Raw genomic sequence first — 24,868 nt, 5'->3', positions numbered from 1 at the left:
TCGAGAGCCGGAGCCAGGTCAGGTTTACCACAATAAATATGCATGAGATAGATTTGCATCTCAAGGAGGCAGTGCATGCAAATCCATCTCATACATATTCATTGTGGATATCCTGAAAATCTGACCTGGCTCCGGCTCTCGAGGACCGGAATTGCCTACCCCTGCTGTAGAAGGACTGAGGTTGAGATAGAACAGGGTTCTCAGAGTCCCTCCTCGAGGGCCACAATCCAATCGGGTTTTCAGGATTTCCCCAATGAATATGCATGAGATCCACGTGCATGCGCTGCTTTCAATGCATATTCATTGGGGAAATCCTGAAAACCCAAATGGCACGGGATGGTTTCCACATTGGACCAGTGACGAATTCTGCCATCGTGTCTGCCCACAAATGCGCTCAACGTGACACCTACTGCAAGGCCGGTGCAATTGGCACACAACAGCTGCCCCCCCCCCCATGCAAGTCCTTCTACTCCTCCGAACCCGCCTCAGGAAGCTGCATCCAAAGTGACGTCTCGCCTTTGCAGCTTCCGCCTAGAAAGCCCGGGGAGGGGGGGGGAAGAGGGGGAAGCGCAGCGCCTGCGTGCTGGAGGAGCCCGCGAGACGCTGCGCAGGCGCGCGCGAGAAAGAACGCGAGAGACCTTGGGCGGCTGCGCGCGCGAGGGGGCGTGCTCTGGGCTGCGCCGACGCCTCCTCTGACGCAACTTCCTGCTTCCGCGAGGGGGAGAGACCGACGGACTGGGCTCGAGACGGCTGTTAAGGTAGGACGGGGCGCGGGTGGAACGAGGCCTTCGGGCCAAAGAGGCCGCTGCAGCCTTTAACCCTCTGCTCCCCGTGACACCGCCCCTCCCCCCATGCGTGTTGAATCGAGTCGCATCTGGTGCCAAACCGATTCGCTTCGGGATGCCTCAACCCACGGAGACATAACCTGGGACAACACGTGGCAGAAAGTGACAGCTCGGAAACGGAAAGGAGAAGCTCTTTTGACAGCCCGCGGACAGGACTTAACAGAGACCTCAGCTGCCTTCCCAGCCCAAATGCTTCATCTTTTCCTGATATTTGTCAACATTTCAAGAAGGGTTAACTACCTTTGCAAGCTCATCACCAAATGCATTGAGTTAGTCCAATAAAAAAAGTGTCACCTCAAATACATGTATCACCTCGTTGAGTTAGTCTCATCTCAAATGCATTGAGTTAGTCCAAAAAAAGTGTCACCTCAAATGCATGTATCACTTCATTAAGTTAGTCTCATCTCAAATGCATTGAGAGTCCAAAAAAAGTGTCACCTTATTTCCTTTGTTTTATTTCTTTGTATTACTTTGGAAAATGGACAAACACCATCAAAGTTAGGAAATCACTTTTTCACAGAAAGGCCGGTGGATGCCTGAAATGCCATCCCAGAGGACGTGCGTGGCACAATAAAAGGTGACAAAGTTCAAAAAGCATTAGATAGAGAGGATGGGGGTCCAAGGGAAAGAATCTACTCAGAGGCATAGAGGGCTAATCTGCATATTCTGCACATGATATTAGACATATACATTTTATTTGCTGGGTAGGAATATTTTCAAATCTCAGCTGCACTGTTGGTGATCAAAAAGTGTTTCTCATTCCCTTTGTATGGCTTCTTAAACAGATTAGAGAGCTGCAATCCTTTACATGGTTTAATTTAGTAACAATACTGTAACATCAATTTGGTGTCTTACAGATCTGAGTTTAAGCTCCAAGCTTCTCTCTGGGCCCAATCATTCTTCGCCTTCCCCTCAATTAAAGGATGCAGCCATAACAGATTCATCAGCAGCCTCCAAAGATCCCGAATGGAGCCAACTGGTCAGAATATGCACTTCAGAAAGCTCCTAAAAACACTCCTCATAGAAACATTGAAGATGACGGCAGAAAAGGGCAATAGCCCATCAAGTCTGCCCCTCTTCACCAAACAGGACGACCCACCTTAAATTTTCCATGAAAAGACTCCCAACCTATTGTATCTTTAGTCCACGTTGTTGCTTTCCTACCTATTGATTTATCTCCCTCCTTAACCTCCTATCTCCCTCCTTAACCCTGCTTAACCTCCCTCTATGCAATCTATACAATTTTCAGTCCTCTTTCCATTGCTGTAGCTTCACTGATTCTCCTCAGCCATTTTTCCTGTAAACTGCCTCGAACCAAAATGCTTTTGCGGTATATAAATCAAGGTTTATGTAATGTTATCAGGGTCTTGTCTAGTGACACTGTCATGTTCTCAGCCTCTTCTGCATCTTAAGACCAGGATTTCTGAATCTGAGTTCAATTGAGGAATGGGATAAGGCCAAGCTAGAACCATAAAGAACGAAGGAAAAAGTATCGTTTTTACAGCCTAGAAGCATTGTGTGTCTTTTGTTTTTCTTTAATTCTTGAATTTCTTTACGTCTTGGAATTGATGTGCTCTGTGTTCAGTGTTTCACATTATATTTTTGTGGACCTGGTTATTAACTGTATATTTTTATATTGATTTAATTTGAAGGTAATAGATTTCACTTAGCAAATGATGTCACATAACATCATTCAAATCTAAATTTTAAACTTTATTCCACAACGCCTTTGATACGGATTAACTCCTTCCTACTCAATGATACAAACTAGAAGAAACCCCCCCTCCTTTTTTTGCTTACTTTCCCCCCAACTTCCGCCTCTTAAATTTTATTGTAACTTTCTTCCCTTCTCCCACTTGTTTCCTGTACGTCTAGTCTGTCTTCTCCCTGCTCAATATTTTAAAATTAAGTTTCTTTATCTTGTTTTAACTTTTAGTATTATTTATCATTGTAAACCATCTAGATACCTGTGATGGACGGTATAACAAAAAATGAGTAAACTCGGAACTTGGTAGAGTTGTATCTTCTGCTCCAGACAAGTTCCACCCATCTGTGCCTTTTGATTAGAGCTGTACGTGCTATTCGGTGCAGGTTACACCCCTTTTACCTTTGTTTAGAATTGTACCTGCTGTTCCTTGTGGGTTCTACTCCCCTATACCTTTGTTTGAATAATAACACTGGATATGTCATCTGTTCACTTGTACAGCACAGACTAGATGTAATCATGCTACAGCGGAGCTTAATTCCTACCGAAGATGTGAAAGTAGAGCTTGCAGACACGTCTGATCGTCAGAGTACATGCAAAGACCAAGGTAGGCACAGCTTTATATACATTGATTTTTAAACAGAAGCTCAATTTTGAAATTGATTTTACTTCAGTGTGCAGTTCCAGAGCAGAAATACGGTAGGGAGGCGAAATGATGAGTTACTCTTAGGTACGGGAGAGCTGAAAGTGCAGGATGTGACGCTTCCTATTTCCTCTCATGTCAGAAATGTTAGGGGTAAAATTAGATGCACAACTTATGATGAGATGCACATTGTGCATGTTATTAAAGGGGTTTTCTTTTCCAATTAAGATTATCTAGAGTAAGGACTATGACATCCATTTGCTGATTTTTGGACTGCAGCACAAAGTATGGTTGTGACAAAATTGGACTTCTGTAACTCTCTGTTATTGGGCATTGCGAAAGTTAAAATCAAAGAGCTGCAAGTCGTTCAGAACATTGCAGCAAGAATGATTATAGGAAGGGCTTGGAATGAGCGTATCGGTCCAGTGCTGAAACGATTGCCCTGGTTGCCGAGTGAAATGAGGATTGAGTATAAGGTTTTGGCGAATGTGCGCCAGGTGATCTACGGAGTGGCTCCCTGGTACCTAACTCAAGTGTTGATCTTTGAGGTCTCGATCTGCAATGCGACTATCAATTGAAGCACTCGGAGAGACACACTATAGGAGCACGCAGAGGTCAACAATTTCAGCGGCAGGTCCACGTCTGTGGAATGCACTACCAGGACACCTGAGATTATGTAGGGACAAGATGTCTTTTAAAAAAACAATTAAAAACCTTGCTATTTGTTAAGGCCTTTTATTAGAGCATTGTTGGCACATTCTTTTATGGATATTGTTTTTGCTTAGCTCGCTGTTTGGACGGTTTCCAGAAGCCATGCATCCAGCTAGAAAGGCCATCTGACAAAAGCGCCCATCCTTAACTCTGTTAAAAGTAGCTGTAGTGTTCCGGAGTTCAAATGCTTTTAGCTGAATTACGAGGAAGCAGTCCTAGCAAGTGCTTGAGTGGAATTAGCAGATACTAGGTCTAGATAGCATTTTCGTATGCTCAGGTGAATTTAGCCCATATTAAAAAGCAGGTGTACCTGTAGGCAGTTTTTAAAGGGAAGATACATGCAGGCTTTCCCTTTGCAAATCTATGAATTGTTCACATGAAACCCAACGTGTTTCACCAAGAAGCAGAATCAGGGATAGGAGAAAGTTCAAGAGCCAACAGGATAATGAAAAATGTGACTGCTTCTTATAGTCCACAGTATTTTCCAAGGCTAAAAGAAATGCATTCCAAGCATTCTGATCCTCAGTGAGGTGCAACATACCGGTGGGCTGTTTTTAAAATTACCCCTTCAGGTTGTATTTATGTAACTTTTTTTTTTCTTTCTTTCCCAGTCTATGAAGAAAATCAAGAATGTTCAAAAGATGCAAGTCTTGGTCGGGGGCTTCACGCACATGTTATGGACAATCCAGTAGAAATGGGGACACACTGCAGAGCATTTTATACCACTCCCTGTGGACTTGCTGTGGGGCCTTCGGGAAGCCAGCGAGGTGGTCTTGGAGTGTGGTGCACCCTTGCAGCTATCCCTCAGGGAGTTCTCTTCGGCCCTTTTGAGGGAGATTTGGGAGGCGTGGATCAACTGTCTGTCTTCTATCATTCAATGGCAAGTGTAAACTTCCTTCTTAAATAATTTGATCTCTGTCCAAAATTTAATTTTGTGCATGGTCTTTTTCCAAAAAAGCTGCCCAGAAGAGAGGTAAAGACTAGAGAATTACATGGTGGCAGAATTCATCACCGTTCATCTCAACCTCAGTCCTTCTACACCAGCATTCTTCAAAGCAAGGCTTGACCCTCTGTTGTTTTCTTTTTGTAATGCTACAAAAATTCTGGAAGTATCATATCAAGTGATGTTATTTGGATAATTTTGGGTGATCTGATGCTGAAGTGTTGGATGGTTTTGCTCACATTTTCTTCATTGTTGTATTAACCATGGGTTTCAATAAAAACTTCCTTAAATATTTAAAAAAAAGAAAGGAGAGTGGGATGGATCAGAGCACCCCCCCACCCGCATGGTTCTGTCTTTTGTCCCCCGTGGCTTGTCTCTCGGGCTCCATCTTGGTGAGGACGAAGGCACCCCCCCTGCTCACCCACTGCTTCGCGTGTGCACCGCTTCCCTACTCTTGTATCTCTGTAATGTTTCTGGAGCAAGCAGCAACCACCAACCTGCTGTCGCGTCAGCTCTTCCTGTTATGTCATTTTCCGGATCCGCGCCTAGGAAATGACATCGGAGGAAGAGCTGATGCGCTGGTGCGACAGCAGGTTGGCAGTTGCCGCTTGTGCCAGGAACGTTACAGTGGTGCGAAGGAAGGGAAGCAGCGCCCGCATGGCAGGAGGAGGTGGGAGGGCGGAAGAGAGGTTGGGGGAGGGGTGCCTCTGTCCCAGGCGCCTCTCACCCTCGCCAAGCCACTGCTTGTCCCTGTCGCTTGTCCACTGTCCTTCGGTGGGCAGAAAAGGTTGGTGATCAATGCGTCTTAACTGCTGCTTCTGGGGGTCCACAGTGGCCAGATGAGGGAATTTAAAATGCTTTTATATTAAGAGGTTGATTTCACGTAACTGGTAGAGTTACGACAGACTGAATTACACATTTTGGTGGGCAAATATTTGTTCCACATATAAATATGAGAGAATGAATGCGGAGTGTTTGGGGTCTAGTATGACATTCAATAAGTGTGGAGCCCATTGACTGCATATGTTGAATTGCAATGAATGTCAGGTATCTCCCTTTTTTACAGATTCCTTACACATCCATGGGGGGGGGGGAGGGGAAGGTATTTGAGTTTGCTAAAGGTATTTATCTATAATAGTGCAATAAAATATGCATATGCAGTGTAATAGTTATGTGAGGAAGGGAGGGAGAAAAGGATTGGGAATGGATTAATTTTGTGTATTTTAAGTGCATTATGTAGAATGCTCGTGTTTAATAGAGTTGTATTGCACTGTCAAAATTTGAAAATCACTAAAGAGTTAAACAACAAAAGAGGTTGATTTCTGTCCTCGATGTTACTGACCTTTGTTTATTTCTGCTTTGCAGGTTAAAGCACAGTCACTTCACTGTACCGGGTCACTGAATGAATCCTTTTCAAACTGGATGATGTGAGTTGATCTAGGAGTAGCCGTCAGCTACAAAGTACAAAACTTGTCCTTTGACAAAACGGTGACAAAAGTCCGGCCGCTCCAATTTCCCAGGGCCCTGAGATTGCATAATGTCTTGTCACAGTGCCTGGGGTTGGCAGATGCATACAAATGGCCGCACTGGTAACCTAGTAGTTGATACAGAAAAGACTGAACTTTATGGCCTTGGCTGTTGCGCACAGGAAATAGTGTGAAAATGGAGAAAATTGTAATTGATTTAATTAGGTATTTATATGCTGCCTATCAGGGTTATCTAAGTGGTTTTCAATCAGGTACTCAAGCATTTCCCTATCTGTCCTGGTGGGCTCACACACTTTCTCCGTGTCACCGACTAACTCCCCCCCCTTTACAAAACCATAACACGTCTTTTAGTGCTGGCTGTGGTGGTAACAGCACCAACCCTCATAGGAATTCTTTGAGCGTCGGCGTTGTTTCCGCTGCGGCCAGCGCTAAACACCGCGCTACAGTTTTGTAAAACGGGGGTAAGTGTGATGCAGTTAGGCAGCGCAGCCACCATAAGTGTTACGATGACATGATGAGCCTGTTACGTGCAATGCTTTTGGAGATGAGCCCTCTCCCGAAGTGGATGAAAACATCATTTTACAAGATGATGAAAAGGGACAAAATAAATTAGCAAGTTAAGGGGGGAATTCATCAAACAATACAAAGAGCCACCACCAATGTTGGTTTTACGTTATGTAATCCCTTTTTAATGTTCTAAGAAGTTTTGATTTGCTGGTCTAACAAATTTTTAATCAACTTGGAAACTTAGATGACCAGCAAATCCCTGTTTAATAATAATGAAAAATACCAGAAAGGCTAAAGAGAAGTAATCGTAAGTGTGCCATCAAAGATCAGAACTTCAGCTACTGGTCAGCAGGTCATATGATCATAGCTCTGTAGTGCATCGATGGTTCACTAGCATAGGAAGGTAAGACTGGCAGCTGGATCCAAACAGAACCTTTCCTGGGTTTTTTTTTGTGCTGAGCTGCAGGTTTGTCAACTGTGCTGAAAGAGAGGAAGCTCAAAATCTGGCTCTTTTCCTACTTGAGGGAAGAATTTACTACAGAGCCTGTCGGGCCATTTACCCAGCTGAAGAGCTTCTAGTCTGGCACCAGGACAGCACATGCGAGAAGTTAAAGGAGGAAAGTCACCCCCAAAAGCAGTCCCAGATCCTGAAAGATCCGCCTGTCAGTCACAACAGGGAAACTGGTGAGAGTATTGTCCTGGCTTCTTTTTTCAGCCTGTAGGAAGGGACTGATGAAGTCTCAGGAGTGTTTTGCTTATATTGTATTTCCATATTGAGAAGTGGTTTGAAAAAGCAGCCTGTTAGGAGCCAAAATTCAATTGAATAAGGATGATATTTTTATGTTTAAACAATTTTTATTGATGACTGCATAAAATGTGCACAATAAACAAGGCACACATCAGATTTTTGTCATTATACAAAGCAAACAACCCCACCCCTGCCCCTCTCATCCATCTTATCCCAACTACACAAGGCTTGAAAACAAAAGCCAGGTACAACAATGGACATCAATACCTTATAAACAGAAAACAAAATAGTGGAGGGAGAAAGTTCACCAAGTAGCTGAATTAGAACTGCCTCCCCCCAAAAAACCCCCAATATCCATCCAGATCCAACAATCTCAAACAATACCCCTCAACCCAAACCCTTCTATTCTATCCCCCCTCTCCCACCCTGCCCTGCAACAATAACCCTATTCCTTCCTTCCCCCCCCCCCCCTCCCGTGGCTCACTATTGAACAAGGGTTACCAACTGAACTATTCAGAGCTCATTAAGTAAGTTACTCCGCCCTCTTGGATGCAACTTCACCAAATAGGGTCCCCAAATTTTCAAATAAAGTCTCCTTCCCTTCCATTTCCCACGGACATCTCGAGCCTCCCATCTGGCCAATTGATGCAGTAAATTACGCCAATGCTAGTAAATGGGTAAGGATGATATTTTTAAGGGGGCGATAGGGAAGACCAGAAGTTGGTTTTTTTCCCCTCCATTGGGTTTCCCAAAACAGAGTTGGCCTCTACTGTAGTATAGTGCCACGGACCTTCATTTGCAGCTGGTTAAAGATCCTGCTCCCCTCACCTTGTTCTTTTAGTCTGCTCCCTTTTCTCACATTCCCCACTCCTAACTATCCCAGCAAGAGTCGTTGGTCAAAGGCAGCAGATACCAATTTTTTTTCCAGAACACATGCATCCTGGGTGTAGCCACCAGGTGTCACCATTGTGCAGTGGCTGAGATTCTTACTCTGTCTCAGCATCCTCAATCCTGGCCCACCAAGGGGAACCGAAAGTAGAGTTGGGACTCAGATCCAGATCTCCCACATGGAAATGCACTGAGTCACCGGACCATCCTATTGATTGATAATTTTCTGTTCATCCAGTACAGCAGCCTCTAGGAGATCTCATCCACAAAACATAGAGAGTTTTCAAAATATTCCAGGTTGGAAGTGAAGGCATCAAATTATGAGTCGCTATGTTGCCCTGTTTTTGAGCTCTTTTTATTTTTATGCTGGGGAATATGACGTCCCCTTGCAAAGGTGAATAAGTTGGAGTGTGGAATTTCATAGCTCAAGAAAGGGGTGGAAAGTTCTCCTTTTTCTTCCCCCCACCCCCAAAAAAACATTGAAGGAAAAATAGTCACCTCAGACTTAAGGACAAGTTTCTTCTGGAGGTGAGGAGTAGCCTAGCAGGGCAGTAGGCTGAGAACTTGGGGAAGTCAGAGCTCAAATCCTTTCACTGGGACTTCTTATGACCTACTGGTTTCTAGCATGGCCTGGAGAATGAAAAGCTCCAACGCTATGAGCTTCAGATCATTTAGCACTTCAGGCCGCGGTAGAAACCTCTTCCGTGGCATAGTAAAGCGGGGTGTGGGGATAGGTTGCAAGCTCTCCGGGGAAGGGAAAATATCCTACTGCACTTTAATGTAACCAAGGACTTGCCTCCATAGCCAAAGAAATGACAAGAGTGGGTTACAGAATACGGCGTCTTTGGTATGAATTGTTGCAGTAGCTGTTTTCCGTCCTCTTTTTATTGCAGATTTTCAAATGACAATTTCTGTGCTTTTATAGGAGTTTGGGAAGCATTGTCTTGCCAAGAATATCATGATACCACTGATGCAGAAACTAATGGGGCCTTGTCAGCCATAAAGTCCGAATTTTCCGTGTGTGAAGAAAAGCTTCACAGGAAGCATCCAGGTGACAGGATTATTGAATTCATTTCTATGGCTGTGGCTGTTTCTGATTCTTGTTCTGCACAGTCTGTTCTCTTTCCTTAATGTGACGAAACATCTAAGAAGAAATTCTCACCCACCATGTAACATACATAGAAGTCATTTTTTCTTTGTTTTCTCATTTGCATCTGTCCTGCTTTGTAGCATATTACATCATGCGGTTCAAAAGATCCCAATTTGTGTGGGGATTTGGGCAATATCGCTTCCTGTGTGGACCAGTTAAAACATGCAATTTGTGACAGCATACTATAACTTCTTCAAGGAATTCAGGTGGATTTTAGATTGGGAGTATTTAAAAGTTAAAATTTGTCATGATTAAAAGCTGTGAATGGCCAGTTGGGAAGCTGGGGATCCCAGGGGTTCTCGACAGCGAGGGGGGGGCATACTTGAGCAGCTGCCACCCCCGGGGTCGCAGCTGTTTGTCGAACGATTTAGGAATGTGTTGATTTGGGGGGGTAGTTGGGATTCGGGAGAAGGGGGATGGGGTGTTGCTGTATATCAGTTATGCATTGTTTTGCTTTGTATTTTTGATCTGTTGTCTTTTAAAATCAATAAAACTGTTTCAACATAAATATTGGCATGTTGAAATGAACCCCTAAAAAAAAGAAGCCGTGAATGGCTAGTTAAACCTATTCTTAAACTTTTCTCTGAGATTTCGATAACAGGGTTCATTTGAGGCTTTTCCTTTTCCATATTGTTCATTTTAAGAATTGTAACCCTCCTCTTCCATGTCTTGCCAACTGAAGTTTTGTGTCTATATGTCCTTCCCCCTGTTTTTAATTATTATTTTTTTTAATTCTTTATTCATTTTATAATTCACAACAAGTGTACAGTAAATATCAAACAATTAGAATACAATATCACTTGAAAATCTACCATATCATACAACAAAAAGATATAACCCCACCCCCTCCCACTTCCATATACAACAAAAAATATACCACATGAATATAATATCTTATCATTCATATATATTATTAATAGAAATCCAACCCCCCTCCCCCTCCGATCCACATGTAAGAATTAAAATTGGGAAAATTATTATTTTTTTAATTTTGTATGATGTAAACCACTTTGATATAAAATGGTATATCAAGCTATAATAAACTTGAAACAGATGGTGGGTACCTTTTTTTTTTTTTTGGTCGATTTCTTGTTTTTGTGCATGTGTGTTCCGTCCCAGTGCTGTCGAGCACTGATGGATCAGGACTAGCTCCTGCCCACAAGCTCTGATAAACCTGTTTGCTGAAATTCAAAAGGAAGGAATACAAAAGATGAGCAGTGTCTTGCCCATGCCTTGAGGACCTTCTTTTAACCTGAAGTCATCTGATGATGTTGTTGTCACAAATGTCAGAGCACTTTTGCTCGTTTGCCAAAAAGAAATTGTTTTAACATTTTGGTCTGCGAGTGGTGTTCTTAGCAGATAGACAGACTGACTGAAAGTCCTGTATTTCTGTTTTGAAAGCATTAGGTTTTCAAGAGAGTGTCGCTGATGGACGCGCAGAACTGGCTACAGAAAGTTTGCACGTATTACACTGCGGTCAGCTTGTGAACAGAACTCCACCCTCTCCCTTGAGCAATCCTGCTGTTTACAGACCGCCCCGTCCTCCATCTACCCTGAAAACGTCAGCCACAGAATTACCTCTCTACAAGAAACCCACTCGCTTTGTCCTGGGGAAGAGGTTCAGGTGTGACTACTGTGGCCAGCTCTTCTCTAGAAGGGTGCAACTGAGAAACCACTTGTGCACTCACAACGGGGAAAAGCACAATGTGTACAAAATATGTGGACGTGGCTTCTTCACCAAGACCAACTTAAACGGACACGTGCAGATCCATGCCAGAAGCCGGTCTCATGCCTGCAGCCTCTGTGGCAAAAGCTTTCAACATGGAGCGCACCTGTGCAGTCACACTGGGGAGAAGTCGTACACGTGTGACCACTGCGACGTGTGCTTTGAAGACGGCTTCATGTTGGAAAAACACAGACTCTCCGTGTCTGGTAAGGTTTTATCATCTTCATTGACTTGAGGTGCTCATTTTCAAAGCACACAAAGTACCATAGTAATACAAAAGGAAATGGCTAACCTCTAAGGTGGCTTACTCTGTGTCAGCGTGTAATCTCTCTTCCTTCTCGTTCCCATTTGTAGTATTCCAAGCGTACTCTCCAGTAAAGCAGAATGTCTTTCCCAAGAGGAAAGAGTTCTGCTGAGCTTGACCCGAAATTCTTCAGTGAAATGGTGTCATGCTTACCCGGTTCCTAGAGTGGCACCACTTAGCAAAGACAGCATCCAATCACCTCATTCTGCAGTTTGTAGTCTTACACCTCGAACAGCTTAATATATAGAGAATGACACGGTGACAGAATTCATCACCGTCCCCGCGGATAACCGTGGGAAATCGTCTCCATGTCATTCTTTAAGGAGAGAGGGAAGAATTAGAGTATGAATGGGCACAACCACCACTGACCTTCAAGCCTTGCATTGAAGAATGCTGGTGTAGAAGGACTGAGGATGAGATAGATGCTAAAGAATGAGAGTCTCTGGTATCCAGAGCAGATATTGTGATGTCATAATGCTTCATTCCACCGTACCTAAGAACCAACCTCACCAGTGATGTCACAGTGGCTTCATTATCCTATACTTGGCTCACATAAGAATCAGAGTATGAATGGGCCCAGCCACTGGCCCTCAAGCCTTGCATTGAAGAATTTTGGTGTAGAAGGACTGAGGTTGAGATAGACGCTAAAGAATGACAGTCTCTGGTATCCAGAGCAGATATTGTGATGTCATAATGCCTCATTTCACCAATGCCTAAGAGCCAACCTCTCCAGTGATGTCACAATGGCTTCATTGTCCTATACTTGGCTCATATAAGAATCAGAGTCTGAATGGGCCCAGCCACTGACCCTCAAGCCTTGCATTGAAGAATTTTGGTGTAGAAGGACTGAGGTTGAGATAGACACTAAAGATGACATGGGATGGTTTTCCAGTTAACCACAGGAATGGTGATGTATTTGGTCACCGTGTCATTCTCTGTTACAGTGTTCAAAAATAAAACATACATTGTAGTGGTTGCCATTTGTCAAAAGGTCCCATTTATACAGGTTAGCTCAGCCATACTGCCTCCCAGGAACATTTTTGCAATGAAGGGTAAACCGTGTCAATACCACCTGAGACAATGGAGATGTGGTTGGTTTTCCCTAAGTCACTGGGATGGAAGGGGACAGATAATAGAAAAGTATTAAGCCAGCCTCTAATGATGGAACTTTGCCCCAGTGGGGTCTGTACGAGCTACAGTTTAATGTGTCTTTAAGGATTTGTTGACTTTCTCCTGCATTTACAAGAAAGATTCCATCTTCACACTTCTTTCTGTTCCCTCTAGAATGTGGGAAGTTAAAGTTTTCAGATACATTAAAGAAAGATCCAGAATTCCAGCACACAAGTGGTTCGCCAGATGCATGGAAACCGCTGCCGAGAAAAGAAGAACGGAATCTTCCTGGTAAATTGTCTTTTCCTTTTTTACAGCCAATTATTGAATTAAGTTTTGCTTGCAATTGACCTTATTCTGTAATTTGCACGTGCAAATTTGTACACTACTTGGAATAATAATGCCTGCTGTATCACAGAGGAATCGGGACAGTCCAGGGCCCAAAATATTAAAGCAGGGGCTAGATTCTGAACAACAGTAAGAGCAGGTGGCATTAAGACCTGAGGAGGTGATGAGCAGAGTTCTCAATACGGACAGAAGGACTTGCCTCAGTCAGTGAACAGCTGGAGCCGACGAGCAGTTTCTCTGGAGGGTTAAGGGGTCAAAGAAATTACAGAGCTAAGTTGATCTAACCAGACTTTATTGGCTATTGCCACCTTTTATCAAGCTGCGTAAGGGTTTTTTTTAATCGCAGACCACTGTGGTAAAAGCTCCGACACTTATAGAAATTCTGTAAGCGTTGGAGCTTTGACCACTGCAGTCTGTAATTTTTTTTAAAAAAACCTTTACGCAGCTTGATAAAAAGGGGCCTATAATTGCTACTACTACTGTTAATTATTTCTGTAGTTGGTACCAATTAGCAATTATTCACATAATTTAATTATTTATTGAATTAATTTTACATCCCGTCCTCCCCAGAGAGCTCAAAATGGTTTACAAGGTAACATACATAATAATTAAACAAAAAAAGAGATACAGAAAAGTAAGGCAGGACAGGCTACGGTGATAATTGGCTAATACAGTTGTTCATCCTGAATTAGCGAACACAGAATGAGGATTTTTAAAATACATTTAGTTCATCTTATATTTGCAATTCCGGAGATATATTAGTTGGGTTGAGGAAATTCGACCTTCTTACTTGAACTGCATTGGTTGCCAGTGGAGGTGCAGGTGAAGTTCAAATTTGGTTGTTCCTGTTTCAAGGTGTTGTTTGGTTTAACCCCTAAATATATAATTGAGCTCTCTTCTTTTGCAACCAATAAATATAGGAGAAACTCGCATTTGAATTTTGTCTTTCCGTCTGCTAGAGGTTGCAAATTTAAAAAACATCATCAATGTCTTTTATCATATCAAGCGGCATTTTGGGGTGAAGACCTGGAACATAAGAAGATAAAGATTGCCACTGCTGGGTCAGACCAGAGGTCCATCGTGCCCAGAAGTCCGCTCCCGCGGCGGCCCTTAGGTTAAAGACCAGCTCCCTAATAGACTAGCCTTACCTGCGTACTTTCTGGTTCAGCAGGAACTTGTCTAACTTAGTCTTGAATCCCTGGAGGATGTTTTCCCCTATAACAGCTTTCTAATTCATATGTGGAATTTAGGAGACATCTAAAGACACATTTGTTCTTGAAATATCTGGGTAATTAGCTTGTATGGATAATTGTTAAGCTTAGTAATCTATTTAGATTCTTATAATTTTATTCTAATCATTTTATTTCTATCTCTTATTCAGTTGTATTTTTAATCTTTTGTAAACCGCACAGGACTTCACGGTACTACGGTATATAAGTTGTTATTAATTTCATATGTACTTAGATCATGTTGGAATCTAGGTGCTATATCACATAGATACCGGACTAAGGAAATTAGATGAAGACATAAGTTTTTATTGCGTTCTTTAAGCTCAAAAGCCCTTCGAGGGATTTGATGTGTGGAGGTAGTTGATTCCAGTACTTTGACAAGAAATGGGAGTAGGATCGGCATCTGCCACTTTCTAGTCAGGGAGTAATTGTAGACGTGGTTCCTTCTGGGAGCGGAGGGGTCAGTTCGGGACATAAGGTGTGAGTTTGGCTTGAGCAGGATGCCATGTTGTGCAAGGACTTCAACACCCTGGAACCACCCTTAGTCGCTGTTCTGCAAGTTACACGCTCAAATTCCAGAGGCTGTGGACCTGGGAGGGCGATGGGTGGGCCCGGAGCATGTTGCAGTTACATGCGTGGGCCATAGCAGTGTGCCGCAAACTTTTTAAAGCCGCAGCACGCTAAACGCAGGGCTGTGACGGGAGGGCCGTTGACGCGATGATGTCACAATGGATGTCACAACCCTCTATGCAGACGTCCACGCATGCGTGCTTGTGCTCCAGCCATGGCCCTGAAATTCCTATTAGTGCCGGTGGTAGGGCTCTTGGAGAGGGAGAGGGAGAGGTGCGGATAGCAGGAGAGGCACTGCCTACAGAACACGCCTCTCCTCCTTGGGCATCTCGTGGCAGTGTGCCGCAGCGCACAGTTTGCATTGCACTGGGTTATCAGTTAAGGGGTCTAACTGGCTGCAGTTAGGCATGAGGGTATAGACCAACCATTAAGTTGGCTAACGCCTAGTTGGATATACAAATGCAAACCTACGCTAGTTTCTGTAACAGCAGTGGCACGCCTTTTATAGAATTTGAGCTTAGCACCTAAATTTTGGCAACCTTTTGAGAATTTGCCCCTTAATGCCCACAGTGATGTACTTTGCCCTAAGAGGCGTATCCCTATCAATAAATTATTCCAATTAAAGCAGGACTGGTTGCTATGAGGCCATCTATCTTCTGACACTTTGTTTTAATTGTTTCCCAGATGCCAAAAGTGCTGTTCTCCAGGACGTCACACACAACTCTCAGTTTGGAACAAACGAGCATGAGCGAAGCGTAGAGTGGGAAGTGTTCGCCAGCAATCCTCATCCTCCCCATAAAATCAAACTCCCTTCTAGCAGTCCCAGGCTCACCAGCGCGACTAAAATAGTTGCACACAACGAACTGAGAAAGAACCCTAGGAGGAATGTCATCCACAGAGCCGTGTCGGACGCTTCCAGAACTCATTCATGTGAACTTTGCGGAAAGACATTCTCTCGTAAACACTTTTTGACCCAGCACCTGCGGACTCACACAGGAGAAAAGCCTTACGCTTGCCTGGTCTGTGGGAAGTCTTTCTCTGCAAAGTCAAACCTCACCGAGCATGTGAAGATTCACACAGGGGAGCGACCCTTCACCTGCAGCCTCTGCAGTAAGAGTTTCCATCGCAGTACGCACCTGAGAGCCCATCTTCGCTGTCACAGCGGAGAGCGGCCATACCAGTGTCAGGGGTGCAGCAGGACCTTCACCCGGCGCTCCGCATTGAAGAAGCACAGAATGTCCCTCTCTGGTAACTAGGATTCTGCGTTTCCTCTTTACAAACATGGGGTGGGCTGTTTTCCCAGTTTACTGATAATAAAGTAATAAAGAGAAATAAAAAACAAAAAAATGATTCCTTTTTATTGGACTACATACAATTTTGGGGCTAGCTTTCGAAGGCCAGAACCAGCCTTTGAAATTTAGCCAAAAACAGTATGTTAGTCCACTAAAAAAGGTTTCTTTTATTTTTCTTTTTATTATCTGTGACTTTATAATCTTACCAAAATTGAAAATACAAGTTGATAGGTACAGTGGGTAAAACTAAGAGTAGATGAGCCTTTCCAGTCGAGAACCCCTACAATTGGATACGTTTTCTGCACTGGAACCAGTTCATCTCAGGTGCAAGCCAGGAGCTGTTCCTTAAATGACAAAAAGGCAAATCGCTTTCGTACTGTGCATTCAGAGCTTTTAGTAGGTCTGGGCAGTTGTTAACCATGTTTTAGATTGCACAGGTTTAATCTTATGCCTGTTCTAGGGCAGAGTCTCTCAAACTTTTTTAGCTCTGGCACGCTAAATGGAGCAAATGTTTTTCACGGCACATTATAATTGAAATGCTAAAATTGAGAGTTATATATTTAAAGTTCTTTAAGTTATGTATGGGTAATTGTAACAACGGTGAAACTAAAGTAGATAGAATAGAATTGCTAATCAATGCGACTGATGTGCTTGTTTTTGAGTGCAAATTAACTGAAAATGTGGCTTGATAATTGACAAACAAAATTGCATTTCATCATCCACCTTCTGCAGTCGTTCTCTTTTTATTGATTTAATTTCTTTCAGAGCTCAAAATCCAAATTCGCAAAAATAAGAAGATCCAAACAGTAGCTAAGCCCTGATTGTTTTGTTGCTCAAGTTATGATAACTATGGCATAGAAAATAAAACTAGACCTAGCTATCAAAGAATGATGTTTGTCTGGGTGGTTGTAACCTTACACACACAGACACTCATAACATTGACAGATTCTTACATACGCAATGTACATATCATCTATTCTAGTCTATACTTATGAAGGGAATTTTTCAAATAAAGTAAAATTCTGGCACACAGCAGTGGGAGAGATGCCCATTCTCTCCTGCTACATCACAACACCCCCCCGTAACCTCCGACCCTCTCCCCGTACCTTTAATTAGATGGCTGACCGGAGGGATGCCCACTCCCTCCGGCCAACCGGCCCGCCTCTTCCAAAATGGGCCTTTCCGGTGCATCCTGGGGCTCTGATTGGCTCATGTCTAAGGCCCCTCCCATAGGAGGGTCCTTATACAATCTGGGCCAATCAGATCCTCAGGCCACTCCCCAGATGCACTGGGAAGGAGCCTAAGGCTCTGGCCTGGACGCATAGGAGAGGCCTTAGGTGTCCGGACCAATCAGAGCCTTAGCCCCTTCCTGGTGCATCCGAGGAGGGAAGGCCCATTTTGGAAGAAGCAGGCCAGCTGGCTGGAAGGTGTAGGCATCCCTCTGGTCAGCCATCTAATTAAAGGTACAAGGGAGAGGGTTCGGAAGCAGGTGTTTTGATGAGCGGGAGAGAACAGGCATCTATCCCGCTGCTGTGTGTGTGTGGGGAGGGGGGTTCGCTTGTCAGCGGGAGAGAATGGGCATCTTTCCTGCTGCTGGGGGGAGAGGGGGTTGCTTCTTAAAACGGCTTTCTAGCAGTCTCTGACACTGCTATGCTGGAGTTTTAAACAATGCTGTCACTGTACCGGCACCCCTGGACCAGTCGCTGATTTTTGTTGCCAAAAGCCGACGCTTCTCTTGGAGAATGGCTCGGTGATTTTAAAGAATCCACTGGAGTGCTCATTTTAATGTTGAAGAGTCCATTTGCATGTCATTGTTGGAGACTTCTAGAAACCTCGCTAAAAATAGAGAGAAGCTGTTTTGATAATCTGCCATTAAAATGCATGCAGGCTAAACCATCGGAAAACTGTAGTGATGGCATTAAACTTTTGAGCATCTTGGCCGGAATGCCCCCACAGTTCCAGACTGGGGGGGCATTCAGTGAGACACATTTGTGCATTTTATTTTCTCTGAACAATGAAACGCAGTGTTCCAGACTAAGGTGCCCATGGACTAAAGTGAACCAACTCAAACTTACAATGCTAATGACCTGGAAATGAAGCAGATAATAAAAGTGGCAAATCTTAACTCTAGGCCCCCAAGGCGCAGCCTTTTTCTTTAATGCAAAGCAGTTTGCTTGCATACTTTTTCATTACTGCCAATTCTTAAGGAATTGTTTTGCATCTCATTCCTTGATTAACTCATGTGAAAACAATTCTAGAGACAGCACAGATATAAACTGGCTTGCATGCGCGGTTTTTGTACGTTGTCCTTAAAGGAAGACACCCAAGTGCCGTTTGTTAAAGTTGTGATCGGTTGACATTCACAGAAAGGGATTTGGACTGCCTTTTTGTAGTTTTCGACCACACTCAAAGCTGTTTCCATCCAGGTATTTCAAGCATTTTCCTTATCTGTCCTGGTGGGCTCACAATCTACCTAATGTCCCTGGGGCCGTGGAGGATTAAGTGACTTGCCCAGGGTCACAAGGAGCAGTGGGGATTTGAGCCCACAACCTCAGGGTGCTGAGGCTGTAGCTTTAACCACTGCGCCACACTTTCCTCAGAACATCTGCCAGGGTTCTGTTTAAATCCTTGGAGCTCTGTTGGCTTTAGTCAACTACAGACAATCAGTTGAGGATTCCAGTGGAAGTTGGAGATGTGTCAGACAAGGAGGCACTTCAGAATGATGTTTGTCATTGCAAAGGAAGGAAAAGCAAAACACCTTTTAATTTCATTCAAGTTGCAGTTAGGTTTTAGACTTAAATGTCCGCCTTTTCTTGTGCATTGAATCCCAGTGAAAGGGCAATTGAACATCCAGAATTCTGCACCAGCTACTAAATGTTGCCCCCTTCCCCTCACCCCCCAGTTTGCTTTGTCAGCAAGGCTGGCAGTGTTTCCAACTTGAAGCATTATGATCTTGCAGCTGTTCTGAGTTAAGGAGCTGAGGGTGGTAGATAATAGATGATGCCATGTTCTTGTTGCCCGGGAATTGCGAGGACACAGTTTAATCGTCTCAGTTTTTTTCAGCTTGCTGTAAAACAGCATCGTCCACGCGGAAGTCACCTGAGGGCATCGCTCCTGCACAAGATGGTGCTTACAAAGGTACTAGATGTTCAGTTTTTAATAAGTGTTGACATGTGGTTCACAGGATATAATCTACATATTAGAGAATGACACGGGGACTCATTTTACCATTCCGTCTCTGCAAGTTCTTTTCCTGTCCCTGCCCCATTCCTGCAAGCTCTGTCCGTGTCTGCACAAGCCTCGGACACTAAAATCATTTGTCCCCATGTCATTCTCTGCTACATATTTTCTCTGTATTTGCCAGTAATGTTACCAGACAAGTCCGTTTCAGTGACATTTGGATTAAGAAATTGTTTATTCAGTTTTCTCAGCCTTCTCTCAAGTCTCTGCTTCTACTTCACTCTCAGAACTGGGTTTTTAAAAATAAATGAATTATTTGAAATAGCTGTCATCTAAAGCTAGAACGCACAATAATTGTGGGTTGTGTTGGTTACTTGTAGAAATCATAACAAGGTTCTCCAGGGATCCTTTTACTGAAGATTAGCTAATGTTATCTGCAGCAGAGCCCATGGGAATAAAATTGTGACAAATAATGTGCATTAATCTTTAGTAAAAGACACCAAGAATCTAATAAAAATAATGTATTCAACTAAGCACATACCCCCTCTTTCATCAAGCTGTGCTAGAGGTTTTTAGGACGGGCCGAGGTAAATGCTCTGATGCACATTTACTATGCTGGCCTGCACTAAAAGCCTGTAGCCCAGCTCGATAAAAGGGGCCAATTGCACAAATTCTTAAATCTTCAAAGTTCTTTTTTTCAATACAGTGTTCCATCAGCAGTTTTTCTTTCATTTTCCTTGTATGCTCTGAAAGCCTTGTTTATGGTGTCTTTTTGTTTTTGCAACCTATACAAAGTTGCATGGACATAATTTAATGTAAAAAGCATTTATCATGTTACAGTGAAAATGATCTTTCACTGTCGGGGGCCGGTCTAACCATTAGGCAAGACTAGGTAGTCACCTGGGGAGGGCAGCTGCAATTGCCCAAAATTCAGTGGTCAGGACTTTGTTTAGATTGGGAAGACGGGAGCATGTGACAGAATATTACGTAAGCTTGTACTGGTTGAAGGTGAGGGAGAGGATACGCTACAAGCTATTGGTAGCTGTTTGAAAGTGCCTGTATAATCGAGCTCCCAAACATCTTGTCCAGAGTATTGTGCCACAGGCTCCGTCTCCTTGGCTTCGGTCTGCAGATCCCATCTGTCAAAGAGCTGAGGCTTACATCATCCAGGGATAGCACTTTCCACTGTATTGAGCCTAGAGAATGGAATAAGCTTCCTGGGTGTATTTGTCAACAACAAAATAGACAAAATTTTAAGAGATTGCTTAGAAGAATAGAGATTGCTGACAGGAAGGTGCTGGTGTTTTGTATTTTTGTATGTAGTTTGGAACCCGTCCTGGATAAGGGCAAGATATAAATAAACAAACCAAACCAAAAACCTGAGCCATCAACACATCCTTCAACCTGCTTATTTATAAGTTGTTTGTGTGATTATCTAACCTGCAAACGGATTGGATATATTGGACCTGATTTTCAAAACATCATCCATGTTTTAAAAAAAATCGATGCAGCAGGTGACCCTACAATATAGGTGTCTGACTCACACCTAAGGAAGCGCCTAAGCACACTTATGGATGCGTAGGTGTGGCTTACACCAGAAGTGACCTTAGGCATCCATAGGCGTGCCTAAGCGCTTCCGTAGGCGCGAGTCAGATGCCTTAAATGTAAGCCTACGTTTAAGGCGTCTGCAAAAAATAGTCGCTATTCTGGACACGGCGCCTAGTGGTGGTTGACATGCAGTTTTGAAGGCGCCGTGTCCAGAATCAGGTCCACACATGAAATGACCAGTTGGCCTTCCTTCCATCTTATGTAATGCTAATAGAATCAATTCATATTCTTTACTCATGGCCCATTAAAGGAGATTCCCTTTTGGATTTTCTAGTCCTAATATAACCTTTTGTATCCCCTCTCCCACAATTATTGTATCCTGTCTCAAAATTGTTTATTAAAATCCATCAAGGTAGAGCATAGCAGCCTTTAATCGTAGAAATTGACTAAGTTCTCCTTCAATTATCTAATGCGAAATCTTTGAAAAGGTAATAACTTATTTCTTTCAGGGGTTTTCAGAATATTGATGTAATAAAGCCAGAGGGCTCTTTTGAAATCAAAATATGTAAATAAGGATATAGTATTAAAAAGTGTAGTTGAATTGATGTGTACAATAAGAGGCTCAAATATTTATGGATTTCTGGTCTTGTGGCCCACTACGAAAATTCACATGAGTCACTCTTGAAATATCTCGGATGCCCCAATCCACTTCCAGTCTCATCCAGAGCTAACTCTGCTTAAGAAACTCAAATGTTTCCTGTGTTCTTTACAGATTCTGGCAGCTCTGCCGACCACAGCGTTCTTGAAGCTGAAACATATGGGACAGGTCCTCCTTCCCAGCCATCACATTTCCAGCAAAACTACCATTTAATTTCTCAGAATGGGAACTATATTAACGGAGCAGATTTAAAGATGACTTGAGATTTAGTTTTGTGTTTTGTTTAGCAGTAAGTACCATGTGTGGTGAAAGTGCAGTGGAAACCTCTTTTGAACATTGTAATATTTCTGGCCAAACACTGGAAACCTACGGTGAGAACCGCTGATCTGTTAAAAGTGTGTGCTGAAGAACGGTCATCAGTATTTTACTCGGACTACGTAAGATCTTGTCTTCCAAAACCAAACGATACTCAAGGTGCTGAAATTGTGCCAAAGCTCACGGAATCTAATTTCCAAGGGCTGTTGCTGATGAGGTACAATGGAGGGAAGAATGTGGAAGCCAGTGTCTGAACAACGTCTTTAAAACTCAGGGATTGGACTCGTAACAGTACCTGTCAATGCTGCTGGGCAGCAAACTTGATGTGGCTTTTTTATGCTTTGTGTAAAACTGCAATACAGAGAATATTATTAAAAAAAAAAAAAAGTGTCAATATGTAAAACTATAGTTTGGCTATTTCTTTTCTTTTTCATCAGTTCTATGTAATTATTTGTGCAGAATTTTATATTGAACCTTCTGCAATCTGTCTAACAATTGAGCATCCTGTGTAAACTAAACCCCTGGCTCTGGATGCATGTGAGTTCAGGCTCATGGGGCGAACAGGTAATTAAATATGATCCAAATCCACTTCCACCGGAAAAATCAGTAAATTATCATTAAGACAAGTGACTCAATTTACCTTGTCATGCAAATGCCAAAACTGAAGGCCCACATTCTATAAAAGCTGTGTAAAAATGATTAATATTGGGGGGAGAGGGGGCAGGGGGTGTTAAATGTAGGCACCTAAAAAATCAGAGTCTGCATCGCAGCTACAGAGATGCTTTATGACGCCTAATGCTCTGGCTAATGATGACCATCACTTTGTCTACCTTTATTTTAGCGACTCCTCCCAAATACAACCCTCTGAAAATTGATCAGGGTCTATGACTCCTCCATCCCTATTCGTCTTCTGCGGTCTCGCTCCCGGTGTTTCAGCCACACCCTTGAGTCTCACAATGCCACTTTTGCATTTCTTCCTATCACTAATATATCTAAAAAATGTCTTGTCTTCCCGTTTTACCGTTAAGGTACAGAGCACATCATATTACACAGTAATAATTAAATTTAAGATATATTTTATACCTGCAAATATTTGCTAGATGTTCTCTTTAGACATGGGTAGTGAGAAATTTAGTACTCCCATAATAAATGTACAGTAAATATACCAATTTGGGTTTATGCTTAAGGTGACCATACGTCCCGTTTTGGGATCCCCTGTCCTTTTGTCCCCACACACATCTTTGGGATGCCGAAATGTCCCGTTTTCAGGGACAGCGTCCCAAAGCTGTGTGCAGGGACAACGGGACAGGCGATCGCTTCCTGTCCCTCCCTGCTGCGTAAAAAAAAGCCTCCCTCCAGTGCCCGATTTAAACCCCCCTCCCCTGCTCTTCTTCTTACCTCCCTGCTGCCGCTGCTGGTAATCACCACCCAGAAGCCTTCTTCCCAACGTCAATTCTGATGTCGGAGAGGACGTTCCGGGCCAGCCAGGCAGCGATTGGCTGGCCTGGAACGTCCTCTCCGATGTCAGAATTAATGTTGGGAAGAAGGCTTCTGGGCCGCGATTAGCAGCAGCAGGGAGGTAAGCAGCGGTGGCGGACCGGGTTTTTTTTGGGTTGTTTTTTTTTAATGACAAGAGCTTTTTATTTAGTAAATTGTATACAAAAAAATAATTAATTGCATTTATCAGTGCTTTGATACTTAGCTTTAATGCCATAACCTCATATCATTTGATAAAGTCAGGGATAATAAGTAACTAAAAGAAGTCAGAAAAACGTATATCAAAAACCACACAGTCATAGCAACTTCTTGAAACATTGATCACTCTCTGAGACTAGATGTTAAAGGTCATGTTGATCCAAGAAGTTGCTATGACTGGAAGGTGAACTCCTTGTGCAGGGTGGCTTTTATTAGTTCACCCTTTGGAGTTTCATGTCTCTAAGCGCTCAAAAAAATTGTTTTGATTACTCTTTGTAGGCAATATTATCAATAAGAAGTCAGTTTCTGTGTGGTTTTTGATAACCTCATATCAGGCAGAGCTGGCATACTGTACAGAATTTTTACAGTACTATTTCAGTAGAAAAAAGCTTTTTTTAAAAAAAGTAAAGCCTTGGAAAAGAGAAGCAAGCAAAAATATGCATTTTTCCAGTTATGCCACTTCTTTCTACCATGCAATCGTCCATTCTGCAGAACAGAAATACTTTCAAAGTGCAAAGATAAATTTTCTGGCAATGACTAGAAGAAACAACAGCAGCAAAGGTGGATACAGACTCTGGCCAGCAGCAGATTTATACATTCATATTGCAATCAAATGGACCAAATTCCTTTAAAAGGTACATTCCTTGAAATCATCTTCACCCAGCTCTAAAGTAATGTAAACTTGAATACTGCACAAGAAATGTGTGATATGCTTCTGCAGTATCGGGTTTTTTTAATCAGGCGCTGGAGGGAGGCTTTTGGCAGGGAGAGAAGGAGGTAGGCAGGCAAGCAGGCTGGCTTTGGCGAGGGAGGGAGATAGGCAGGCTGGCTGGCTTTGGGGGTGGGACAAAGTCTGGAAGGCAGTGAGGAGGACATGGGAAGGAGGCACTAGTGGCACTAAGGATATAGGAAGGAGGCATTAAGGACACATTTTCTCTGCGTACAATGTGCTTTGTGTTTGTTTTTTTAATTTATGGTTACCATTATGAATAAGATATTGTGTGTACATGAAAAATGAATGGAAAACATTGGGGGCGGGACTGAAAATTAATGGTCACGTTATTTATTCTAGTCCTCCTGGCACACAAAAGAATTGGCCTGCAGCATCGGTGCAACTGGAGGTGCCAGCTTCTGGAGTTGCCCCCTTCGTACACAGATCGTAGTCATATTTTTTTGTGTATAAGTAAAAAGCAAGAAAAGGCCATGAACATGCATTCGTGAGAAACACAGCCACAGGAGCCCTTTCTCTGGACCAAGTCAAAGAGC

At 43.1% G+C, this 24,868-nt stretch overlaps 1 protein-coding gene across 1 annotated transcript; it reads left to right on the top strand.

Moving 5' to 3' along the window:
- The first annotated feature begins 622 nt into the window (after positions 1-622).
- On the top strand, positions 623-22,268 carry LOC117352236 (histone-lysine N-methyltransferase PRDM9-like). Its single transcript, XM_033928549.1, has 11 exons — positions 623-758; positions 3,052-3,157; positions 4,516-4,784; positions 6,213-6,274; positions 7,308-7,525; positions 9,403-9,528; positions 11,029-11,559; positions 12,942-13,058; positions 15,599-16,162; positions 19,270-19,344; positions 21,707-22,268. Exons 2-11 carry the CDS (start codon positions 3,070-3,072, stop codon positions 21,853-21,855), a joined length of 2,199 nt encoding a protein of 732 aa, XP_033784440.1. The 5' UTR covers positions 623-758; positions 3,052-3,069; the 3' UTR covers positions 21,856-22,268.
- The last annotated feature ends 2,600 nt before the right edge of the window (positions 22,269-24,868 follow it).

This window comes from Geotrypetes seraphini, chromosome 19, assembly GCF_902459505.1.
Source record: "Geotrypetes seraphini chromosome 19, aGeoSer1.1, whole genome shotgun sequence".
In the NCBI taxonomy this organism is placed as follows: Eukaryota; Metazoa; Chordata; class Amphibia; order Gymnophiona; family Dermophiidae; genus Geotrypetes; species Geotrypetes seraphini.
The sequence above is the reverse complement of the archived record's forward strand: the minus strand, read 5'-3'. Positions and strand labels throughout refer to the sequence as shown.